The following is a 27,329-nucleotide window of genomic DNA, read 5'->3' as shown; positions in this document are numbered from 1 at the left end:
CGATTTTGTTATCGATATTTATCGATTTTGTTATCGATATTTATCGAATTTGTTATCGATATTTTTCGATTTTCTAATGGAACATTGGTTATGAGGCAAAATAGATAAGTAACGTAAGTTTCACTTCTCTAGTGTGGCCCAGGCGCACTTACTTTTTTTTTCTTAACAGTGGTCGCCCCTATGCAGGCAAAGTGGATTTCTGGCTCGAAAATGCTTCCCATAAAACCATTTGCCGTTCGGAGGCGGGGTAAAATTGTAGATCTCTCCATTTGTAGCATCAAAACGCACATCACAAATTAGAGGAAAAGCTCGGCACAGTCTAAGCGCCAAAATATCCTTATTTAAATTAAATAGAAAACACGGTTATGTTTGGAATAGCACATCGGACAAATGACTTCCGCGGTTTTACTGGAATATACGCCCTACTTCGTCGAAATTTTATTGATTTTCAAAAAATATGATCCAATGACGCCTTCAGTCATAAATCCGCACCAAAAAGTTATATTTGTGGATGCATTTGTTTTTCGACAAGCTCGTTTGGGTTTTCTAAACCCCAAGTGTTATGCTAAATATGTTATGACGATCACCGAAGCCATCAATATATAAATGAGCTTTATCGCTTAGGATGAGTTTGCTCGAAAAATCATGTAGTCGCACTTTCTCTATTTTCTAAATATGTAAACGTGTTGATCAGTCGTACAGTTTTGCATTTTTATGCTACAGTGACCACTTTATATTCAAAATGTGCTTAAATGTTGTATAAAACATGCTATAAGAGCTTTTTTGGTATGAGGAGTCCATTTCTGTGCTTTTGTTTTTCTTAAAACTTCCACCAGAGGGCGCAACAATGAAATTTTGGTAATCTCAAAATTTATTTTAGACCCAGGGTGTCTTCGACAAATTTGCTTAGCATTACATGTAGAATCCTCCCATGCTATGTAAAAAAATTGACCCGCCCCAACATAACTACATTATATGTGCCTATTGAAATGCTTATTTAGTCCTTAAAAGTACAAAGGTATATCCCGCAAAAATAAAGAAACATTGACATACATTATACCGTACCATCTTACAATTAAACAAAAAGAATTTCGACGTGCCCCACAGAGTAGGAAAGTATTTTTGGAAGGCAATTTGCTGAACCTAGAAGGGATCGCCTTTTTACATCCGGTAATATTTTTTTTTTTTAATAGTTCTACTGGAATAATCAAAATTTGTCCTAAGCAAAAGTTCAACGTTTTTTTTGAAAGTTTTTGTTTACTGACATTAGGGTAGTACTTTATTGTGGTATGGCCTGAGATCTGTTTGGTGATCAAAAAAATTTTTTCCTCGTACCAAGAACATATCGTCACGCATAAAAAAACTTCAGCGTCAAAGACTCTTATCATGCTTCGCCGAAGTTTTTCATAAGCATCTTTTACCGCAAAATTTTTGTACGCGCCTTTTTTCGCCGTCAAAACACTAACGCGCCTTTATTTGTGTGTAGTGACGATATGTATATATCACGGTATATCACGCTTTCAGATCCAACTGTAAATGCCGAAGATGTGAAAAAAAATGTAAACAAGTAATTTTTATGCAAAAAACAAAAATTTAAGAGTACCGTTAATTTTTTCATGGTCCAATGGTCGGAACTAAACCAGATTAGTACCACCTCTGAGACACTACCTTTGTTGTAGTCCAAAGTTATGCGGTAACATACATAAAAAAAAGAAATATGCCACGAACTTATAACCTGCTCCTTTTTGTGAAGTCGGTTCTAAAAAAATAATTTATACTTTTTTTTTGGTACGTTCTAATGTACATGCCTAAATAAATAGTAAGCAGTAAATATTATCTAATGGTAAAGTTCATAACCTACAGGAAAATTATTTAGAAACTCCAATTTTACAACAAGTAAAACTTATTGCTACTCCAAGTTGTTACTTACAGTTGTCCAAAAAATAATAGGAGTGCGATATTTTGACCAGTTTTGGCTATTTGTCTTTTGTTTATTTCTTCTTCTTCTTCTTCTTTTTTGGCGCTGTAACCGCCTAAGCGATTTTGGCCGAGTTCAGCAAAGCACGCCAGTCGTTTCTCCTCTGTGCCAACTGACGCCAATTGGAAACGCCAAGTGAAGCCAAGTCCTTCTCCACCTGATCTTTCCATCGCAGTGGGGGCCTCCCTCTTCCTCTGCTACCACCAGCGGGTTCCGAGTTGAATACTTTCAGAGCTGGAGCGTCGGTGTCCATTCGAACGACATGACCAAGCCAGCGGAGCCGCTGTATTTTAATTCGCTGCACTATGTCCATATCGTTGTAAAGCTCATACAGCTCATCGTTCCATCGTCTGCGGTACTCGCCGTCGCCAACGCGTAAAGGACCGTAAATCTTCCGCAAAATCTTTCTCTCAAACACCCCAAGAGCCGCCTCATCGGATGTTGTCATTGTCCATGCTTCTGCGCCATATACCAGCACGGGCATGATGAGTGACTTATAGAGCGTGGTTTTCGTACGTCGAGAGAGGACTTTACTCCTGAATTGCCTACTCAGTCCAAAGTAGCACTTGTTGGCAAGAGTGATTCTACGTTGGATTTCAATGCTGACATTATTATCGGTGTTAATGCTGGTTCCCAAGTAAACGAAATTCTCTACTTTCTCGAAATTGTAACTGTCAACAGTGACGTGGGTGCCAAGGCGCGAATGTGCTGACTGTTTGTTTGATGACAGGAGATACTTCGTCTTGTCCTCGTTTACCACCAGACCCATGCGCTTTGCTTCCCTATCCAACTTGGAAAAGGCAGAACAGACTTCGCGGTTTTTGTTACCGATGATGTCGATGTCATCGGCATAAGCCAGCAATTGCACGCTCTTGTAGTAAATTGTTCCTGAGCGGTTCAGTTCTGCAGCTCTTATTATCTTCTCCAACATCAGATTAAAGAAGTCGCATGAAAGGGAGTCGCCCTGTCTGAAACCCCGTTTTGTGGCGAACGGCTCGGAGAGGTATTTTCCAATTCTGACGGAGCTGGTGGTATTGCTTAACGTCACACATACATACATACATACATACAACTATGTAGTAAGTATAAATTTGAGTGTGCTTACGCTATTGGAAAATTCAACGGATAGCTATGTAAATTATGAGCTGTTATTAATTTGTAAACCTGAAAAGAAATACATTCCGCACAAATGGTTGGCGAAGTTTTATAAGGACATTTTATGTGTATATATGTATATACATACAGTTGTCCACAAAATAATAGGAGTGCGATATTTTGACCAGTTTTGGCTATTTGTCTTTTGTTTATTTAATGTTTATTATTTTTTTATAAAAGCCTAGCTGGCTATACAACAAACACCATATAAATTCAGATTTTAAACTTTGTATAAAAATTATAAAAATTTTGCAATTTTTCACCCAAATTTCAAACTTTTTAATCAGAATCTTTAGAAAAAATTCTGGTATGCAGTTTTGTAGCACATTCAATTCTAGTCTGAAGAAATGCAAGTTTCAAGCGGCTAAAAAATTCCGTTGATTTTTGAGAATTTTTTTGGTTAAAGGTGTTTCACGTTTTTTCCATACAAAGTATGTCGACAATTTTCTTTTATATGGGGGACACTGCTAGTCTGAAGAAATGCAAGTTTCAAGCGGCTAAAAAATTCCGTTGATTTTTGAGAATTTTTTTGGTTAAAGGTGTTTCACGTTTTTTCCATACAAAGTATGTCGACAATTTTCTTTTATATGGGGGACACTGCCAGCAAAAAAATTGCCAAAAATCAACGAAATTTTTTAGCCGCTTGAAACTTGCACTTCTTCAGACTAGAATTGAATGTGCTACAAAACTGCATACCAGAATTTTTTCTAAAGATTCTGATTAAAAAGTTTGAAATTTGGGTGAAAAATTGCAAAATTTTTATAATTTTTATACAAAGTTTAAAATCTGAATTTATATGGTGTTTGTTGTATAGCCAGCTAGGCTTTTATAAAAAAATAATAAACATTAAATAAACAAAAGACAAATAGCCAAAACTGGTCAAAATATCGCACTCCTATTATTTTGTGGACAACTGTATGTATATACATATATACACATAAAATGTCCTTATAAAACTTCGCCAACCATTTGTGCGGAATGTATTTCTTTTCAGGTTTACAAATTAATAACAGCTCATAATTTACATAGCTATCCGTTGAATTTTCCAATAGCGTAAGCACACTCAAATTTATACTTACTACATAGTTGTATGTATGTATGTATGTATGTGTGTATATCTTCACTAAATATCAATATTTGCTTACAAGCCTACGTCTGTCTCCATTTAATTGCATAAGCGATTTGCTAATCGCATTGAATAACAAGTTTTTGTTGAATTTGATTGATTGATTAATTTGCTATTTACTAAGTGATTCAGTCTATGTACAATAAACGTATGCACACACACATGTACATACATATTTACTTACAATAGCTACTACCTACATATACTCGTACTCAAATAAAATACTAAACTTAACTAATTAGTTTCTCTTTTCTGTTCTCTTGTTGCAGGAACAAGTTAAACTTGATGCCACCAAACAGGTGACCAGTCCAGATGATTTCGAAGATCTCAGTCCAATGCCACATACGGCTGCTCCACCGGTACGCCGACGTGGTGGCATATCAGCGGAACCTGTTACCGAAGAGGACGCCACAAGCTATGTGAAGAAAGTTGTACCCAAGGATTACAAAACAATGGCTGCGTTATCTAAGGCTATTGCCAAAAACGTCCTATTCTCGCATTTGGATGAAAATGAACGTTCCGACATTTTCGACGCAATGTTTCCAGTGACGCATTTAATGGGTGAAAATATCATTCAACAAGGTGATGAAGGTGATAATTTCTATGTTATTGACCACGGTGAGGTTGAGGTGAGTATGAGCGCCGTTTAATGAATCGGTAGCGGAACCATTGTACATATATGTATGCAAACAACAACAAAACGATTTCATTATTTTTACTCTATAGGTATTTGTTAATTCTGAATTGGTGACAACAATTGGCGAAGGTGGTAGCTTTGGTGAATTGGCGCTCATCTATGGTACACCACGTGCAGCTACCGTACGAGCTAAAACCGATGTCAAGCTATGGGGCATCGATCGTGATTCTTATCGACGAATTTTGATGGGTTCTACTATACGCAAAAGGAAAATGTACGAAGAATTTTTGTCGCGTGTGTCAATTTTGGGTGAGTTGCTGTTTATAGTTTTAAATGCAAATATATTCTTGTTTCAGTGGCAGTTCTCATGACATATGTGTGTATATTTCTTGAATTTCACAGAGAGTCTTGATAAATGGGAGCGTCTCACTATAGCTGATGCACTGGAACCAGTCTCATTCGAAGATGGTGAAACAATTGTTAAACAAGGTGAACCGGGTGATGATTTCTACATTATCTTGGATGGTACCGCTGTTGTACTTCAACGACGAGCTGAGGTAAGAATTGAGGTGTTGTATACTTAATTAATTATTATTACTAATCGAATTGATTTTTTTTTTACTTACAGCAAGGGGATGAGCCCGCCGAGGTTGGACGTTTAAGTCCAAGTGACTACTTCGGTGAAATTGCTTTGCTGTTAGATCGCCCCAGAGCAGCTACTGTGGTTGCAAGAGGTCCCTTAAAATGTGTTAAATTGGATAGAGCGAGGTAAGAATAGTGCAATTTTAAAAAATCAAAAGACATACGTATTGGTAGCTCTTATTAGCTAAGGGAAAGAATTTCTAAAAAAAAATGAAGCACCAGTTTTCAGAGTAATAAAAATATTGTTTTCAAATATTCAACTCTCGCATTTTTGCATAATTAAAGCATAGATTTGCATGTGATACCTTAAAAGAAATTAACGCATTCAGTGAGACTTGGTCGGTCGAATTCAGATTTCTCTAAAGCCAAAGCAAACGGTTTTTTTTTTTTAAAGTAGCCATTGGTTGTGTCCGCTATTTGCCTTTCCGCCTTTGATTACAACAAAACTTAAAACAACCTCGTTCTCGGAATAGCAAAAAATACTTCAGCCCAAAGCTATGTATGTATATATCGTTACCTCAATTCACAAAACTTTTTTCGAAACTGCGTTTTTCACAGATTTTGGTAGGGTGTATTAAAATACACCTTGAATCAAATTTTTAGAGCGCTAGTACCAAAAATAACGGGAGTTACATGCCATTTTTTAAAAAGCCCTACCTGTTTTTAACCGACTTCACAAAGAGGAGAAGGTTATCAATTCATCGGAGTTTTTTTTGTGTATGTTACCGCATAACTTTGGACCATGTTAACAGATTTCTATAATTCTTTTTTAAAGGAAAGGTGTTACTTCAGAGGTGATCCCGTACTAATGGTTTAAATCCGATCATTGAATCATGAAGAAATTAACGATGATCTTAAATTTTTGATATGAGAATTGAAGTTGGTTTTTTTTTTGCTTAAATATTACTTGTTAATACTCCCATTATAATGTGATTTGCTTCTCCTGTAAAATAAAATAACTTGTTAGTTGGGGCCTTTGTGAATGAAGTTGGCGCAACCCTGCTTTAAAACAACCGCACATTTCATAAATGCCGTGCATTACTTTTGCACGCAATTTATTTTTTTTTTAAGAAACTTAATATTATCAATTTGCATTGCATAAATATTGGGTCATATGAATAGTATCCGCAGATATTTGGGTAAATTTTTGAAAAAAAATTGTCTTACTGCCATTTTCACAGTGGTAAGTTTACTCAAATTCGGCAGTTAACTTTAAATTTTTGTATTGAAAACCTGTAGTTAACTGCCGAATAAGAGTTAATTCGTCACTATGACAAGTAATTTTTAGCAAAAAAAAAACCGACTCAATTCTCATATGAAAAAATATATATGTATATATATGTATATCTCATGATCCACTGATCGGATCTTAACCAGATTAGTATGGGACCACCTCTGAGACATCGGTTGACGTGGTCCAAAGTTATGCGGTAACATACATAAAAATAAAATTAAAAATAAAAATTATTCCGCCGAACTGATAACCTCCTCCTTTTTTGGAAGTCGGTTAAAAATGGCCTTTAATTAAATATCTCTTTTAATCAAGTACATATGTAATGGCTATTATTATTTATTACTTTTTACCATTTTTCGGTTAGCTTTATAATTCCATCGATGTAGAACTTCTGTGGTTTATCGGCAAAAAAAAACAAATGGAAGTAAGACCGGTCCGGGTTATACGGTGGATTCATTAAAATTTCCCATCCAAGTTTCGTCAATTTGGTCCGATTCATCTAGTCGTTATTTTGTTATTCCTTCGTTTCAATGGTCGCGTTGTCCACAGTAGAAGATCAAATTGATCGTATCACCTTCTAATCCCACCAAACACTCAACATAACCTTGTTGGCCGGCAATCCAGGCTTCGAAGTCGTTTGTCATGAGCACTTGCTTTGCTCTTTCTTGTATTAAATCAATTTTTCATTTCCCGTAATTATTCGCTTCAAATTTTATTCGATTTCGTTGCTTTTCGGCAACATTTCACTGATGGTAATTCGGTCAAGCGAATTTCTTTGCAATAATTCATGTAGCACCCACACGCGACCTTCTGTTTTGAGTAACCTGCTTTTTTTTTTTAGATAATTCTAAACTGTTCCAAAGAGCGCATTTTTTTTTTATTTGCGAAAGCAGCAATGCTGCAATTGTCACTTTTGTAGTAGATGTAAAATGGTTAAGCTAAATTTGATGAATGTCAAATTACAAGCATGCGGTTTCGAAACCCTGAAATAGAGAAACCTATACATATGTATGCACTTGTATATATGGAATTCAAGATGATCTTAAAAATTTTCTCTTACATTTATTTAATGCGGAACTTCTATCTTTCATTTTTACAGATTTGAACGCGTTCTAGGACCTTGTGCCGACATTTTGAAGCGTAACATTACGCAATACAACAGTTTCGTTTCATTATCTGTTTAAATTAGCAAAATTATTTAAAGATTCCACAATTACATACATGCATAGAACGAATCTTTACGAAGGCAGTGACTTTATAGTTGTTCGGATTAAACATGGAAGAAGAGAAATTTTACAGAAGGAAGGAAATTAAATCAACGGAAAATAAAACAAAAAAGTTTAATATAAAAATCTATACTTAAATAGAAGCAAAGACAAGTAATTATCAAAAGCAAGAGAAAAAAAAAAGAAAGTAAAAAGGGAATTGAACTTTTTAGACGGATACAAAATTGAAACTCTGAGCAAATGCAGAGAAGCAACATGGGCTGTTGAAAGATCTGCGCAATTTAAAAAAATATACAATTTGGTGAAAAGCAAACCTAATTTACCAACCAAAACATAAACCTTTATGCATCCACTTGTGTATAAATGGCTAATTGTATGTTTTAGCGAAAACGACAACTCTAGCACTTTGCACACTAAGACGCGCGCATTTACAATGTACACAAGCACAAAACTCATTGCAACATTGTGCATAATTTGTATGTTTTTCATGCACTGTTTCGAACGTGAGTGATGATTTTTTGCTACGATATAAATAAAGCGTGAGCGATATATATAGGTGGTTAACACGATAGTGGGCTATCACGTAATTTGTATGGATCACTACCAATTAATTTCAAAGAAAAAAATTTAAAATATTGTGAATCCACTGGATGTATGTATTTCAATCTTTTACTGACTTTTAACTGCGTATGGATTGTTCTTTAATGAAATTCAATATGTATGTTAAACCGATTTGCTTTCATTAAAACTCAAATATAAATATGTAGAACTTTTAAGTGTTTAGTTTCGAAAATATAAACCTTTACAGTTGTACTAAAGCTATTTTTCTTTCTAATACTTCATATGCATTTTAATGGTGGCAGTCAGGCACAGTTAATTTTCTTCATAGTTGTAATTCGCACTGGTTTATTTTTTACATATATTCGTATTTAACTACTAATATTTGCAGCTTTTATGTTTCATTGCCTTTTTATCATTTTAAATAAGTAAAATATACGCGTGCCTATATAATAGGTGCGATATATGTGAATATTGTTTTTTTTTTTAATTTAAATGCTTATAACTTTTAATTTGCTTTAGTACGCTTTGCTAACGTGTTGTTTTTTTAAATCAAAAAATTAAATAAAGCCCTTCTTGAACTGATTATATTTCGCTATATGTGTAATTTAAATTATAACTTTTTAGCGCCTATACAATTTTCTCTAGCTTCCATGCGTCTACCTTTTTCAACAACTTACTATATACATATAAATATACATTAATGTTAACCAAAATCCTTAATCCTAACGATAAAATGCATTTAAGGCGCGTGAAAAATGTCAAGGCGTACGTTTTTATGTTTTAAATGCGAAGGTTTTAATTTGAGGAAATATTTATAAAACACAAAAAGGGATTATAGGAATCAAAAAAAAAAAAATATTATTAAAATATCAAACGAGACTCTTAAAAATCACTACTTTAAATTTTTAACATTTTTAATCTTTGTATGTATTATTATATACATGTATGTACATAATTATTTTAATTTCATGCGACTTTAACTGAAAACGCCTAACAAAAAATGGTCGTTTGTGTTGAAATGAAACATATTTTGCACTCTGGACATAAACTAGCACACTAATACAATCTAACATGGAGTAAAACATATGTATCAATATGTACGTATATATGTATAAACGTTTGTCAAGATATGCATACATACATACATACGTGCATATATATATGTACATATATTTATGTACGTACATATATCAAAACATTATAGTGCTGGCGCGCTTTTCATGTAAACTAAAAAAAAAACTAAAAATCCATCGCATATTATTTTTAACTTATACTACATACATACATACGTATATATACACTCCGTTGCAAAATGATAAACCCAGCAGAAAAATCATTGCAAAAAAATTAAAAAAGGAAGATTGGAACAAACTTTTTCCTTTCAGATAGGCTGGTTAAATGTTCTCGCCTCAACCAAAGTTGAAAGAAGTGAAACAATCAAAAATTTATTTGTTGCATAACTCCAACCATTATACCTGATTAAAAGAGGTAAAACCAGGAAATATGTTTAGAATTTTCTTAGCGCTGTAAATAAAAGTAATTTTTCGATTTTGAAATCAAAAAGACCAATGTTTTACGTATATACCATAGGATTCCTCTTTGCTTCTAGAATTTATGACTTCTTTCGAGCAAGAAATTGCGATTTTTTATTTTCTTGTTTATTTCCTTTTGTGCAAAAAACGGCTCTTATTGGGTGATTTTTTCGTATTTGCTTTATTGTTAGGTATATTTTTCGAAACCTTTCGAGAATCCCTGTGGTTTTTACGCGACTCTACATTTTCCAGAACTTTTCGGGAATATTTATCTTTTATTTTTCTGGAGTTTTAACTGTAACTTTTTGGTATTGTTTGGAATAGTTTAGGATTTTTTTGTTTTGTACTCTTGTTTTTTCCTTTTTTTTTTTGGACTCAATTTTTTCAGGACTTTTTGTTGTTGTTGTTGTTGTTGTTGTTGTTGTTGTTGTAGCGACTTTTTGTTTTTTATTTCTCTGGGGTTTAACTGTAGTTTTTTGGAATTGGTGTGAGAAATTTGGGGTTTTTTTTTGTATTTTCGGAATTTTTTCGAGGTTATTCGGGACATTTCTAAATTAATATGGTTTGTTTGCGACTCTGCATTTATTCTGTACTTTTCAGGATTTTTCGCTGTTGTTGTTGCTGTTGTATTTGTGACTACAAATTCTAGCTCAGGTAGAGGAGTAATTTGACGCTGTTGGATGGTTTTTCGCGTTGAGAACGGTTTCTTCGCAAGTGAGAAAATTAAATTTAGCAACAAACAAAGAAAATAATTGTTTTGAATTTATAGTTTCGCAATTTTAAGATTTTAGAAAATTTGGTTATGAGAAAAACAAATTTCCCCAACCTATCTGCAGGAGATCATTTCTATGCAAAAGCCATAGAAAAATTGTTTTTCATATCTTCCTTTTTAACTGGATTTATTATTTTCCAACGTACTATATAGTATTTATGAGCCAAGGAATTACTTATAACCGTACTCAATTACTCATATACATACATACATACATATACTTTTGTGCGGACTTATTACCTAAAAGAAATGTCAGCATGTTGAGGCGTGTACGATTGAGATTTGTTCCGACAATGAAAAAAGGCATCACTATGGTCAAAGAGGCGATTAAATGTCGCAGAAATGCACCCGCCGGCGGGTTAAGAGTATATGAAATGTTAACTTAAAAATAAAAAAATTCACAATAAAACGAATAACGAAAGTCGTTCTGACAACTTTGAGCATCGTTAATGGTGACTTTCCGTTTCTACAAACGTACATACATACATACATACATATATATATATATGCTGTAGCGGTATGCTAAATTCGTTAATGATTTATTTAGTAGCAACACACGATGGCTATAAATTATTTCGAAGATCTGCCGTTTTTAACAATATAATATGTATTGAAATCAAAGGAAACAACTGATACAAGCTAAATTTATCGAACGTTTATACTAACTAATCATCGTCTATACATACATATATGTATATTAAAAATTGTGAACTGAATTGCATATGCGATGCTTGTACTCTACTGATTTAAAAACAAAACAAGGAACGTGTAGCTACTTTAAGATGAAAATAAAAATATAATTTGACTTTACGTTTCATGCGGAGACACAAGTAAATATTAATATATAATAACGATTGCATACATATGTATGAAATAAGTAAAATAAAGTATACAAATACTTGCATGCAAACATACAAATACAATACAATAGTGCATACAAAATTTGCATAAATGGTGACACTCACAACAGCTCACTAACTCTTGCAAGTATGAAACGTTTTGACTTACTTAAATGAAATTTTCACAATTACCAAAAAAAAAACAACAACAGATTAACGCTAGCAATGTGTCTTTCGTATATGCTGTATTTAAGTATATATATACACACATACATATGCAACATTGTAGATGCAGAAAATGTATTGGCAGCAAGGCTATTTACTATTTACAATGGACATGTATGTAATGACGAAAAAACTAATCCAAATCTTTTCGAGTTTATTTGCTAAAAGCAATTAGGTGCACTGGTGCATTCTTACACACTTACATATCTCTATAAATTTGTATACTTAAGTGTGAAATTTACTCAAAAGCAAGAATATAAGCCACGACGAATGGTTTTTCTTGTATACTGTAACAAAGCATTTAGATATGTACATGTCGTTTAATGTACAAAACAGCGTATCGTCGTTCTGCAAAACTGCGCAACTGCATGTTTTGCCAAAAATTGGATTTCCTCAGCGAGGCTCTTGGCTCAAGCCTTATCCGTTCGTCTTGTCATATACTAGCCAGAAATGCGATTGCTTTTTAAAGGAGAGAACAATTATGAAATATAAGTATTTTTACTCTCTACAAATCAATTTATCCAACCTCATATACGCGGCTTTGTACTTTAAACGACGATATGTAATACATAAGTAAACATGCATATACATACATACATATGTATGTACATAAGTACATATGCATGCCAAAGTGTGCATTGTTGAAAGATTTCATATCTGCGCCAATATCTTCGTATTACATACATACAAACATAAAAACAGTCATGCCCTAATTGTCTGCGTGTATTTTGTGGTACTTAAATGTCATGTTTAAACAAAAAAAAAAAAATACAGTTAAAGAAATCAAAAAAGGATTTATACATACGTACATACAAGAAATTTCCAGAAACAAAAGTAAATTTATGTTATGCAAATTTGTTAAAACCAACAGAGGAAGAACAACTGCAATAAATAAATAATTACATTGATCTATTGGGTATTATATATATACATATGTAAACATTATTGCTTTTAATTCGATTGGAAAGTGGAAGAAAATGAGGTATGTATTAACATTTTCTGCACCGGTAACCCCCATACATATATACATAGATACATATATTGAATTTGACATTTGATTTTTTAAGGTTCAAACCCCAACTTAGTTTAACTCCAGTAAATTCTGTGGAATTGTCTTATAGCCCATTTCCACCAAAGGCTTAACTGCAGTAAAGAGCTCAGAAAAGTTCCATTAATTCTAACATGGGATGATCGACAAGGTTTATTTCTTACTATTTACTGCTTAACCTTAGTTTTCTTGTACATAGTATAAGCAATTGCCCCCTTCGAATTGTAATCTCTTTTTTCGTATAGGCATAAACTGCAGTTGAAGTTTGGTGGAAATGAACTATTATTAAATTATAAGCTGGAAGGAGAAATTAAAAAAAAAAATGATCTAGGCTTCGAATGTTCTTTTAAAACTATGCAGTTAATACACACTCTCTTCTTATTTGGCGCTGTAACCGCTTAAGCGATTTTGGCCGAGTTCAACAAAGCACGCCAGTCGTCTCTCTTCTGTGCCAACTGACGCCGATTGGAAATGCCAAGTGAAGCCAAGTCCTTCTCAACTTGGTCTCTCCAACGCAGTGGGGGCCTCCCTCTTACTCTGCTACCACCAGCGGCTTCCGAGTTGAATACTTTCCGAGCTGGCGTCGTCATATTTATGTTAAAAAATAAACAATATAGTTTAAAAAACTAAAACCTCCCTAGTATAATTGCCATTCGTACTGTCATCTGGTATGTAACTTGAGAATAGAAATCGCTGCATCTTTTAGGCGCATCAATATTACATAGTTACATCCCGAGCTAATAAAAGGAAGGTAATAATAAAAATTTCGAAGCGCAATATCTCAGGTTTAGAAAAAGATATGGGTATTTCCATGCGTCACTTACGTGACAGTCGTGCCTTTCAATGAGATACAAACAAGTAAAAACATTTCGCCGATGTTTTTGTAAAACCACCCACGCCCAATTCTTACGGCACCCAAATTTTATAGGAGAGCGAAAAAACGGATAGCGGCATTTTAGATAGCTATTATTTTACAAATCTGTTGTTTTAATAACGATTTTTACGCTCAAAATTTAGATGCTGGAGTTCAGGGTTACCAAATCTCATATTTGCCACAACGGCGGTTTTGCAACTGGTCGATGGGCGGTTTTGCAAAAACAGCGACGATTTTTTTTCTTTTACTTTTTTTAGACCCTTGTATAGCACATACTTTGCTCTATATTTAGCCAAAAACTGAAAACAATCGAACCGCATGGTCCTTAAATATAAGCATTAAAAGAGAATGTCGTTACGTGAAAAAAATGGAATCTATTTTTTTTTTCTTGTGAAATCTCAAAACTCTGTGAATTGTGTATAGCTCTTTTCATGAAACTTATTTTAATATGATTTGGAGTAGTTCTAGTTGTTTTTAAAGTTTTTTGAATTAATGCAACTTGTTTAAATTTTCGACTGATTCGGAACTATCGAAAATGGATGCAGCGGGGGACTTGTTTCCTTTAAATAACTTTTTTGACGGTTTTTTTTTCGATGAAATATGCTTTCATTCTGCACTTGAAAGATGCGTTTTCATATTTTGGTAATACCAAACAAAATTTTGTATAAACATTTTAACATCTGGGGACCTTCTGGAATCTAACCAACAACAGCCAGGTATGTAAACGTGTTTTCAAATGTTCAGTTTTGAATGTACCTACATTCATTCATACAAATTTGATTTCAAATAGAAAACCCATTTTTTTGAAAACAATTTAAAACATGATAACACGCAACAAGGTAATACCATTGAGGGGCAGTCTCACGTTTGCCAGCAATATAATTTCCCTGCTAATAATTAGGTTTGATATACATTTGAGAATGATTTGAAGAAAAGAAATAATTAAGATAAAGTAATTTATAATAAATTCGTATTGATGGGCTGCAGCTTCTTCAATCCGCGCAAACATCAAATCCACTATTTGTGGGCTTTCTCTTTGAAATTTTTTTGTATTCATTGTTTTTTTTTCAATTGATCTTAATTTTATTCTTACAATTTTTGATTTAACTGCGCATTTTTATATCGTTTGACACTTGTCATCTTTTTTCAAATCAACCTCAAATGAATTTCAAATGTAAAATTCAAACCTCGTTTTTAATTTGAGAATCATTTGAGATAAACATTTGATATCAAATTGAGAAATACATTTTTCTCAAACGTTTGAAACTGTGTTTGCTGGGTTAAGAATTCCAGACTCAAATTCACAAACACTTTCTCATTTTCAATCTCAAACAACAACAATTGTGAACAATTTCATTTTTTTTTCAATTTTACATTTATACGCCGCAAGAAAATTTTGGAACTCCCTTTTTTTGAAGGCATAGTTCACTCGATTTCAATGAAACATACACCGATTTAAAGAACATAACTTCCTCTAATCCAGAAATGTTAACCCCGTTACATAGGGGGCGCCGCATCTGACATACAGACTAAAATGTGAAAACCGATGTATCTCCAAACCCAATTACGTTGGGGAACTGAAACTTGGCAAGGATGCATAAATAGTAAATACCCTACTTACGGCGAAAAATTGTAGGTATTCGAAAAGAGGGCACGGCACCTCCTAAATAAACTGAAAACCTCATATCGCTAATCTCTATCACCGCTTATGCTAACGTCCTGAAATTTGACACAGCTATTTATGCTATCAATATCGTACTTATGGTGAAAAGTGGTAGATTTTGAAAAAGGGGGCGTAGCACTTCCCAAACAAACTGAAATTCTCATACCGCTTATATCTGGAACCACTTATGATAGGGCAATGGAATTTGATACACCTATTACATCTATACACATATAAAATTGCAAGATGTTGGCAATTCAGTTTTTAGCCTTTCAAGTGTCGCTCAGACCAGTATAATCGAAAAACGTATTTACAGTCTGAATTATTATGTATATCTTTAACATATTGGTCAGTGAGGAACCGTTGGGCATCTAATCTATACATACAAATACATATGTTTGTATATTTTTCATAAATGAAAATTGGGGTGCCTGTCGCGGTCTTATTTCGAAAGCTTTTAAAAAAATTTGATTTCAAGTTTTCCTGTAAATTCGCTATAAATTTGGCTAAGTCTACCAGCCAAAATTGTCATTGGCATAAAGGAGTCAATATTTTTGGCAAGCGAAGTTCAAAAGCGTATGTAGAAAATGTCGAATTTCGACAACTAGGCGATAGTAGTGATTTTGAAATGCTTGCAAACGTCAGAAATAGAAAATCATGGCCGACGAATTGAGAGAATGAATTTACCTTGTAATGTTTTTACCATGATTTAAATCTCTACCATGGGAAAACCAAAAATAACTCTGAAAAAATAATTTTCCTTTTTTCGTCAGTCGATTTAGAACTGACACTTCGTAACACAAAAAATTCGCCAGTTGCTAGCATGCAAAAGAGAATTAACGCGCACTAGTCATGATTCCGAATTACCTAGTACCAAACCAGTACGGAACTAGTGCGTTTGTACATATGTATGTATGTAGATACATACATCCATATGTAAACAAGCCTTCAAATGCAGTCAAATGCGCGTTAACGCCTTATCGCCTCGCAATGCCATGCCCAAAATATATTAATAACAAAACTTGTTATCTCTGTTATAACCTAAATTAACAGAAATACACCTACACAAGAAATATTTTAGTAAAAGTTGAAAAAAATGTTTTTTTTTTAATTTTTCGGGTATAGATTTTTATAGCCTGTTAATTTTGAGTATTACCAAGTGCAAGTTTTAAGCTGCTGAAAAAATCGCGTTGATTTTTAATATTTTTTTTTTTGCTGACGGCTAATTTTTTTATTTTGCTGGCGGTGTATTTTTGCCGCTGACATCCCTAGATCAGGGTAATTGAGCGGGTTGGAAAATTAATTGAAATTAAATTCAGTCATACAAAATTTGTTATTGAAAGTTATTAAGTCACCAAAATTTTTCGAATAGCCGAAGTTTATAGATATCGAAATTTATCGAGTTATAAATTTTTATTGAGTTATCGCGGCGTATTGAATTATTTAAATTGATCAAGCTGAAATTAGTCAAGAACGTAAACCTACCGGTACGTAAACCCGAGTCAGCTGACACGATCTGTCTTACCAGAGCGCAATGTAAATGAAAACTCAACACAGCAGAATTTTTCTGTAGTTGTTGCCCGTAGCGCAGAAGTCTGCGGAATTTAGATTTTCCCGTGTCAGCTGATTTCTTTCTTTTATAGATGGTTGCCACTTCGTCAGTTTTGCAGATGGTAAACAAGTTATAACTTCCTATTCAAAATACGTTTAAAATGTTTGCAATTTACCATTGAATAAGGTTTTTTGTTGAAAACTAAGTAGATTATATTTAGTTACGATGTATTGTAGCACGAAAAATTGTATTTGAAAATGTAAGTTTATGAAAAGGCATTGATGAGTGGCAACACTGTAGTAAGCAACACTGAGGGCTCCAGTAATCGACAAAATTCTGCGTATACAGACTGCGTTTAAGTATACGTTCTGCGTTCTTGACTAATGTCAACTTCAATGTTTATTGAGTTGCCAAAACTTACGGATAGTTATCGAGCTATACAAATTTATGTGAGTACGGAAAATTTTCAAGTTAAAGAAGTTTATCAAGATATCGATATTTACTGAATTAATATTTTTTATAGAGTTAATGAAATTTTAAAGTTATCGTAATGCATCGAGAAAATTTATATTTATTGGTTTACCGATATTTGTCGATTCATCGTATCGAAGTTTTGTAAAGTTTTCAAAATATATCGAGTTACGGAAATTTCAAGGTTATATAAGTTTGTCGATTTATCGCTGCTAATCGAATTTTAGCGTGTTACTAGAGTGTAACGAGTTATCGAAATTCGTCGATAGCTTTCAAAAAATACGGATCTATCAAAACTAACAGAGTTAGCGAAATTTATAGAGTTATTAAAAGTTTATTGAGTTATCGATCTATATAAATTTTTGAGTTATCGAAATACAGCGAGTTCTCGGAAAGCACAGTTATCGAAAATTTTCGAAATTAGTCGAGTTATCGAATTTTATTGATTTATCGAATTTTAGTCTTTTTGAAATTCGTCGAATTATCGACATGTATCAAATGATCGAAATTGAGTGACAAACTGGAATGTATTGGGCCAATTCCAAGACCTGCCAAAGACCTGCCACCACGTAAGGGCGCACTACAATAAATACGCCAACGAAGCCTCTCGATTGTGACCTCTTCAAACATTGACGACCATCGCAACGGAATAAGTGCTACTGTTGTACTGGATCACTTATATAGCTCATAATAAATATTAACCAGAAGAGTAGTTTCTCAATCCACCAAAATTTTTAAGGCGCCACTTGCGAAAATTCTTTACTACAAGACACTATAGATTACCCCACAACCACATACCTTTCCCATGCAACGGAAATTCTGTTACGTATACGCCATGGCTGGACGGCGATATGGGCATTTATGTATTGCAATTTATTGCACACTTTATGTGCATTGCGATCGCTATATTTGAACACATACACATGCACATACATATACACTTGTGGTCAGCTATGTAAACCAGCAAGGTTTTAATAAATTTTGGCATTTTTTTTTGTTTATTTAATGTTTATTATTTCTTCATAAAAGTCTAGCTCAGTATATAACAAACATCATATAAATCGACAATTCGAACTTTGTGTAAGAATTATAAAAAATCTGCAAGTTTGACGTTGTTGAAAAATCGCGTTGATTTTGGGCAGTTTTTTCCACGCATTTTTTTTTTTCAATCAAAGTACGTTGGAGAATTTTTTTTTTGGATGGAAAAACCTGCTTAATACTCTCAGAAAAAAATTATTAAAAATCAACGCGATTTTTTAGCAACTTAGAACTTCTGAAAAATCTGAATAAAAGGTTGAAAATTTATATGAAGCTTTGCAGATTTTTTTTAATTTTTGCACAAATTTTGAAATGACGATTTTTATGGTGTTTGTTATATAATGAGCTAGACCTTTATGAACAAATAATAAACATTAAATAAACAAACGAAAAATGAAAAAAAAAATTATAAAAACGTTGCTGGATTAATTTGCTGATCGCAAGTGTACTTAACTAAAGTGCTACTCGCGAGTATAATGCAAGCAAACATAAATATGTATTAAAGTAAAAAACGTACAATGAATTGCCATTTATTTTTTTTTTTTAACTGCATTGCTTCATTCAAACCATAATCGTATAGCACCAACTAGGCCTACCAGTTTCCGAACTTAGCGCTCGCGAGCCGTTTGCTGTGCATCAACGGTAAAATGACATAAACAGCGGCAAGTGCAGAGCGCATAATGGCAATCAGTGCCACTTCCACTTAGCTCACTGAGCGCACGCTCTACGGGTTCTGTGTCCACTCAACTGCTGATAGAGAAGTGGGTGCACTCTCGCGCACAAACGAGACAATGAATGGACAAGAATGTTCCTTAACAGTCAACAAGCGAGCCAGTCAACGAAACAAAAAAAAAACCATGCTCAAAGCATTGGAGGAAAAGTCAGTCACTTGCAGGCGTTTGAGCGGAACACTACGTGGAACGGAGATAAAAGAAGAGTTGTGTTTTTGCTTTTCGTTTATAGGCGCATGCATTTGTATATAAATAAGAACATATGGTTAAAAGATTTATATGCTGTTTGCACAATTGAAAAAGTCAACACCGCTAATAGTTACTTGAGAGCAATTTGAACGTTTTCGCGCAAAGTGGCTTGAAGTTAATTGAACTGCAATGAACTGATCATTGGAAATAATTGAAAATAGAACATTATTCGAACATACATGTGTATAAACAATTTAAATCAAGTGACAATAATAAATAAATAATATTGAAATTTTATTGACAAACATTTAAAATAAATCAACTAAAAACTGCCTACCTAGTAGAGGTAGAGGAACTACTAAATTTTGTGCAGAGCAAATCATTCAATAAACAACAAAAATGCTGGACACTATCGTCTACATACCCACCATATTGGCGTACGCTTTCATTTCGCTGCTCGTCATTATCCTTTGTTTCATCGTAGTCTACATCAGCCATAGAATTTATGTATGCCTCTACGATAATCTGCCCGTGGCGCATGCGGCGCTCTCAACCATAATGAGTGTGGATTCCAAGGACAATGCGCCGACCAGAACTCATAGCAGCATTTTGTTGCGCTCAACGTCTGGTATAAATGAACGCAAGACGAAAACAGGTTAAATTTACTAGTTTGAATAGAGCTGCAGCGATCCATTGTTGTGCTTCAGGTTGTATGGCCAGAGGCTGCAGCAGCCTTCAGTGTTCGGCGTACGTGTCTAGCTAGCATACGTATAATTTGTGATATGATTTTGAGTTGATGAAGGTTGTTGCTTGGCTGATGGTGGACTTCGGCATAAAATTGTTAATGCTTAAATATTTTGTACATTTCGATTTTCAAATTTTAAACATATTACTATTTTCCATGCTGTTTGAATTTGCGCAATGGTTTGTGTGCTCATTCCACACCCACAATCGACGACATTTCGTTTCAACGCGATCACAATCAATATCCGTCCCCGCCAACTGCTATCACCCATGCAGCGCTGCGTATCATTGTCACACTGGCCCCAACTTACCTAGCCTATGTGGCCTTAGAACTCGAAAAGTGTGGCAAGAAGAGCAACATGAATAAGGAGCAATATAAATTAATTAAGTATTATGATCGTCTATCACAAATACCAATGATAAATCCTTTATCGAGCTGTACCAGCGAACATGAATTGTATGCTACCAGTGGACGCAAGATGAAGCAGAGGCCGCCGCAGATGTCGCGAAATACAATTGATTGCGAGTCAAATGTTTTGGTTAAATCCGCAAATGCTTCCACAAAATCTGTTGCCACTTCGACCACAAAATTAACATCGTTTAATGTAGAGAGTTTTAACGTCAAGCAAGAACCATCTGTGATTCGGCCATCGGGTTCTGTGGTGCGTCCATCGGGTTCTGCGGTGCGTCCATCGGTCACCTTTGCAAATGCGATGAATGCGCTTGGAAATATCAAATTAGCTACACCAGCCGAGGATTCGCAGTGATCTATGTACATATCGTCACCTGAAATTCAAACAGACGCAACAAACATCATCGCTGAAGTGCAAAAAGTCATAACTAATAAAAAATTCAAAATTCACTTTTTGATTTATATAATGGATTTCATCGAATTACTCCCATAAAATTTTATTAAAAAAAAAAAATATTAGTCATGACTTTTTCCATTTCAGTTGCGATGTTGTTACGTCTTTTTACATTACAGGTGACGATATATATATACATATATGCATATTAGTTATGTACTAACTTATAGGCAACTACTCTATATACTTGCATGCATATACATTAGGGTAATCCATAAATAGTTGTGAAAAAGTAAAGTCGGAATTTTAATACTCTCACCCCCTAGGATTGTTTTATACCGAAAAAAAATAATACTAACTATATTTTATAGGTCCGCCAAAAATGCCTGAAAATGCAATGGAGAAATTTTCAAAAATCATTAGTAATAAAAAATGGTTAAATAAACAATTCGGTAATATTATTGGAGGCCTCTTGAAGTGAACCATAGTTATCCGATCGTAAAATATTCATTTTCAAGAATTCTATGCCATTTCTAAGAAAAGTGATTTTTTCCCCTTAAAAAATTACATGGAAAACTTTGTGTGCTTTGAGCGACCTCTAATTATTTTTTGATTTCGAAATCAAAAAATGGGGTTTATTTTTTTTCGGTACAGATTAATCCTTGGAGGAGCATTAAAATTCCGGCTTTACTTTTTTGGACAACCCTGCACATGCTCACCAAAAAAAAGTAGCGTTTTTTCCACCGGAATTAATAAATTTCTTATATTTATTTTAAGACTTTCGATAAAATATCCCGAAAAATATTAGACCGATTTAAATTTTTTTTGATACTGTTGATTAAATTTTTAAACATTTTTTTCAGAGACGGCAACAGTTATATTTGTAATAAAAATCATAATTTAACCGCTAAAATTGAATTAGAAATTTTCTGACCAAATTTTTATTTTTCGAAAATTTTTTGGATTTTCATTTTCAGATTTAATTTTTTAGATCATAAATGATTTGAATCGGTCATAAAACGCAGCGTTACCTTAATTCACGAAAACTTTCATCAACAAATTTTTTATTTTACTGGAAAAGCAAAAAACATTATTAAAAAAATCACCAAAGCAGGTAGGGATTTTTAAAAAGTGGCATGTAACTCAGTTGTTTTTGGTTCTAGCGCTTTAAAATTTTGATTAAAATTGTATTTTAATATATCCTACCAAAATCTGTGAAAAACGCAATTTCGTAAAAAATTCCTTTGTGAATTAAGGTAATGCGCAGTCTCCATAACGATTATTTTGGATCGAAAAAAAATATGCTCACAAAATAACGAATAAATTCCGCCGAAAAAATCCAAATTTTACAATTATTCTTGATCAGAAAAATTCAAAATCACAGAGTAACGATTAAATTAGACCGAAGAAAATAAGGATTTTGAAAACATAAAAATAAAAATCTTGATATTTAACGGTTATTTTTGGCCCCTGATTTTTATGCACATCTTTTAAGCTTAAACTCCTCTATAACCTTAGGTGATTTTTGGAAATACTATTAAAAAAAAATTTTACTATAAAAAAACTCGAATTTTGGAGTATTTTGAAGTAGGTCCAGCTCACGTAAATCTTAATATCTCTCTGAAATATTTTAGTGAATGTCTTAAAATGTAATAGGTTTTATAATTCCGAAGGAAAACTGTACCGATTATTTTTTTTTTGTATGGGCAGTGATGCATACTAATGTACATACATGCATACAGACATACAAATGAAGACACCTAATAGGTTAATTATGGAATTATGCAGTTGAAAAACTTGTTTCTATTATTTCTAAAGACAGGTATTTAGTTAAGCAGTGTGTTTGCTTGTAGCTACATTGTTTTAAAATAAATACATACATATTTGTATATACATGCATACATATGTGTATACCTATACCTCTATACATACATACATATTTTTGAAATAGTTTAATTTTATAAAATGCTCTGCTTAGACTTTACACTGAATACCTGCATACAAATATGCACTTCGAAGCGTGAAGAAAAAAAAATAATAAAAATAAAGAAAATAATGCAGGTTGGAGCAAATACACAATAAGCATTTAACAACTTAACAAACAAAAAAAAAGAAAATGTTAATTTGTAAATGCGTCGAACCGAAAATGACTATACTTAAATTTCATGGAGAACATTTTGCAGTTATCAGTGCAAAAGTGCACCAAAAAGTATTTTTTGAAATACCTTTTTTTTATATTCCATTAATTTACATTTAGATACACCCCCTCAAAGCCAAATTCAAAGAAAACATAAGTTTTACTTATACTTTTAGTGTATACTTTAAAATCATTTTCTCTTTGTTAATTGTTGACGTTTTTTTTGCATCATTTATAACATTGCTAATTTGCCATTTAGCGCCTTTTGCCTTGCTGGCGATGGTATAAATAAATATAGATACATATGTATGTAAATAGATAACACATGATATGTTTAAAAATAAAACCTCGAAAAAATTCACTGAACTCATTAAGCCTACCGGCGCAGCCGTTGCACTTCGCGGAAGTATTGTAAATAAAATAAAAAAGTTTATTAAAAATTCAATTATACCGTTAAGCAGTGCCTAGGTAATTATTAAATACGACCTTTGCATAGTCTTTTCATGGTACAGTAAGACCTCGCTAATCGTGGCTAATAATTACACTCCGCTATCTGGGTTAAATATTTTTAATAATAGATTAAATTGAGTGAAAATTTTGAATTTGAAGCTTTTGGTACTCCGCTTTTTTAAAAGTTAGTATTAACTAATTCATGCTATTTTGCTAGAGTCCATCTACAAAATACCGTGATAAAGGCCCATTGTATTTTGGAAGAAAAAAATACCCGAAGTAAATGCAAAAACGAACAAATTTGAAAGCGTAGTAAAAAACCATGTTTTCGGAGCAGTGTTCGGACTGTAAAACCATTTTTAGTAGTAGATAATCTGAAAAAATTTGGTAGATTTTAAAATAATGTAGTAGATTTACATACATATATATTTACATATATGCATGTATGCAGAAAAATTTCTTTTTATTTATTCTGTGGATATTTTTGATGTTGTTCGTATGTGAATTGAATATTTACGAAAACAACATACGAAAAATCAAGTAGATGCACCAGACAATTAAATTTGTAAATTATGTTAAATCTATTCTGTGTATTTACTTGAGAATCTAGACATCTTAAATCTCAAACGCTTTTTAAAAAAATTACAATTCAAAACATTTTCCACATTTTTATTTAATTTTATTAAATAAGGTTTTGCTTTCGTTCATTTGCCTTCGTTTGTATAATGTGCTTGATTTTAAGCTTACTGTAGTAGATATGTGGAAATCAGATTTGAAAAAAAATGTGGTAGATCTAACACAATTGTAGTATAGTTCGAACACGGTTAGTGAGCCACAATCAATTCGTAGTTATGCTTCGAAAACTTTAGTACAAATGACTGGATATTAAAATTATTAAATATGCGGTGTAGCGAAGTCTTACTGTATTTGCAAATGACAAATCTGTTGGTGGTCAAAAATATTTTATAGTTCAAAATATCGTTTGTATTTTAGTATGGTTTTAATATGTTTCTGGCAATATAATAACACATGGAGCCCAAAATCGTCAAAAATACATAAGCGAAATTTTTTTCAAAATTTTATATTTGATGCAGAATTGTTCCTAGAGTATCTAGACCCATTTCTGCATCAAAAATAAAACTTTGAACAAAGAATGTCGCCGGTTAGGGCTCGATATGTATGTACATATGTATAAAGGAAGAAATAGAAATAAAACAGAAAAATTAAGAATAAAAAAAATTAACGCTTTAAGGCCGAGTCAGACGATTGCCCAATGGATAAAATGTTTGCCTTTGGTTCCATCATGATTTCTATGTGCAGTACCAATTTATGACTGCTAAAAAAAAATTACTGCGTAAATTTTTATATTTTCTACAAATAAATATAGATACCAATCGTCTGATCTGGTCAAAAATTCAAATATTCTAAACATTAATTTTTCAATATAATATTTTTAGAATTTTCTAGTCACCCATAAAAACAGATGTAAATACATACATACGTACTTGCAAACGATACTATATTTACACATAAGAATTAAAAATATATATCTATATTTAAGTTTACTTAAACTAATTATTGTTAATAATTTACCAAAATATAATAAAAATATATATTAAAAAAAAATTAATGCTAAATTCGCGTAAACCACAATTTTTAATTTTCTGCTACTTAAAAGACACTACGAATTCTTGTCGGTTTGGACCTAGACTAAAAGAAAAAAAAATGCCAATCGCTCGCACCATGTGTAGTCAGATGCTTCTGAACTTGGTCCTTGCATTGCGCCCTTTCGTTCATTGGCCACACTTAGGTGCCCGAGTCAAAAGGTCTTTTCACCAGAGCGACATCATCCATACGTACAACATGCCAAAGCCAGCGCATCGTATTTCGTCATTCCATCTTCATCGTTCTCCCGAGAATAGATAAATTTTGCGCAGAATAGTTCTTTCAGACCCCAGAACCTTATCATCTTTATCGACCATTTAGAGCGTGATTTTTCTTCATCGAGAGTGAACCCTGCTTTCTTATTGCCGAGCCCTTGGGATCACCTGTTGACAAGAAATATACTTTGTTTGATCTCTAGGCTGACATCAAATGGTCAAATGGTCGTGTTAATGCTGGATCCGATAGAGACAAAGTCCACCCAGACAGAACGAAATGAAAATGGCAAAACGCCGACCAAACCAAACTTGGCAAGGGATGACGGAAATTCGTCCCAAAATAAATCATCCTACCACCCTGTAGGAATAATCAACCACCACCAATATGGAGACATTGCAATACTTCAAAATTTTGTCAGGAGGTATTTGACATAATTCTTCGTTCACCGCTTGATCAACCTCTTTTGCCTACTTCTCTAACCTAAGAAATGCTGTTCTCATATCCCTGTTGTTGATATAGATACGACACAAAAAATATGCGCATCTGAGTTAGAATAGTTTGTCTGACAAATCTGAGTTAGTAAAAAGTTAGGTTGGTTCATCGACTTAAGGTAGTCTTTCACGGCGTTCAAGATATGATAGATTGACGGAAATCGACCAGTTGATATGAAATAACCCGGGGCCATGGATATTTCCTCAAACCAGCATTGGCGAGCACAGAAAATCCCGCCAAGAAAACAGTTTCTCAACTGTCCCTGTTCTGAAAAAAATGACCACGGATGTTGCAGATACAACTAAAGTCGAAGATATCACGTATAAATTTTAGTCCCGATTGAAGTCGGTTAAGGCGTATCGCACCACAATTTATATGTGATGCCCTTGAATTTAGTAGTATAGATTTTTGGTATTAAATGAAAAAAAAAAAGATATTTTTAATGTTCTAAGTCCATAGAGGCATATGGCATTTGACCCCTTAGCGACACGCCTTAACCGACTTCAATCGAGACCAAAATGTATATGTGATATCTGTGACCGTGGTATTACCGACTGAGGGGGTGAGACTAAAAAAAATTGTTAATTTGATTTTTTGAGGACCACCCTAATTTATATATAATAGTCATAAAAATATACCATGCAAGAATGTGTTATTCAACCTCTGCAAACTGGTGCGTTGAGCAATCCCTGGTTTCATTTATTATCAGATTGCCGTATATCCTACACGTTTTTGGAAAGTGCATTAACTCTAAATTTTTCGTTTTAGATACATATGATTCTCACCAAAACGTTTAAAATGAGCTTGGAAACATTTTCGTGTATTTTCCTACAAATAAATCATTTTGAGTTAAAGAACTTTAGAATAACGTGTGCCATATGTATTTCTTTCAAATCATCGCCGGCAGAAAACCATATAAATCCTTTACTAATCTTATCTCTTTGCCACACTGCCAGTTATCGGCACTTGAATGGCATGATACAAAATACAATGGGGCAGCTACGCTTAAAAGCTGCGAAAAAAAAAGTTTAAAAAAATTTGTTCAGTATACTTTCAACATATTTCTCAATTAGAATACTAATCAAGGTGCTGTTTGACAGTATTTAAACGACTTATAAAAAACGCAATTCGTTTTTACAGTGACATATGACTTTGGTGCAACTTTGAAGTAGTTTCGCGCTAAGTATGTAAATTATTTTTTGGTGTTATTTAGTAATGATTTTTTTCTCCATTATATAAAAAGTTTTAAGTAGCCACAAGAAATTTAGTTATTTAGCCAAATTATAGGAAATTTAATAAATAATATATATTTTCTTTAGGTTCCAA

General features: G+C 33.3%; 3 protein-coding genes across 3 annotated transcripts; all 3 read left to right on the top strand.

The window, feature by feature from the left end:
* The first annotated feature begins 4,528 nt into the window (after window positions 1-4,528).
* Window positions 4,529-9,977, top strand: LOC118753659 (cAMP-dependent protein kinase type I regulatory subunit). Its single transcript, XM_036488530.1, has 5 exons — window positions 4,529-4,888; window positions 4,986-5,205; window positions 5,299-5,453; window positions 5,525-5,664; window positions 7,872-9,977. The coding sequence occupies exons 1-5, from the start codon at window positions 4,595-4,597 to the stop codon at window positions 7,954-7,956; spliced, it is 894 nt and encodes a 297-aa protein (XP_036344423.1). The 5' UTR covers window positions 4,529-4,594; the 3' UTR covers window positions 7,957-9,977.
* Window positions 9,978-19,842: 9,865 nt separating this feature from the next.
* Window positions 19,843-20,178, top strand: LOC118753661. The gene has a single exon (XM_036488534.1). The coding sequence runs from the start codon at window positions 19,893-19,895 to the stop codon at window positions 20,151-20,153; it is 261 nt and encodes an 86-aa protein (XP_036344427.1). The 5' UTR covers window positions 19,843-19,892; the 3' UTR covers window positions 20,154-20,178.
* Window positions 20,179-20,578: 400 nt separating this feature from the next.
* LOC118753660 lies at window positions 20,579-21,029 on the top strand. The gene has a single exon (XM_036488533.1). The coding sequence runs from the start codon at window positions 20,597-20,599 to the stop codon at window positions 21,002-21,004; it is 408 nt and encodes a 135-aa protein (XP_036344426.1). The 5' UTR covers window positions 20,579-20,596; the 3' UTR covers window positions 21,005-21,029.
* The last annotated feature ends 6,300 nt before the right edge of the window (window positions 21,030-27,329 follow it).

The sequence above is a fragment of the Rhagoletis pomonella genome, unplaced genomic scaffold, assembly GCF_013731165.1.
Source record: "Rhagoletis pomonella isolate Grant_MI unplaced genomic scaffold, Rhpom_1.0 Rhpom_scaffold_02719, whole genome shotgun sequence".
Lineage (NCBI taxonomy): Eukaryota > Metazoa > Arthropoda > Insecta > Diptera > Tephritidae > Rhagoletis > Rhagoletis pomonella.
The sequence above is the reverse complement of the archived record's forward strand: the minus strand, read 5'-3'. Positions and strand labels throughout refer to the sequence as shown.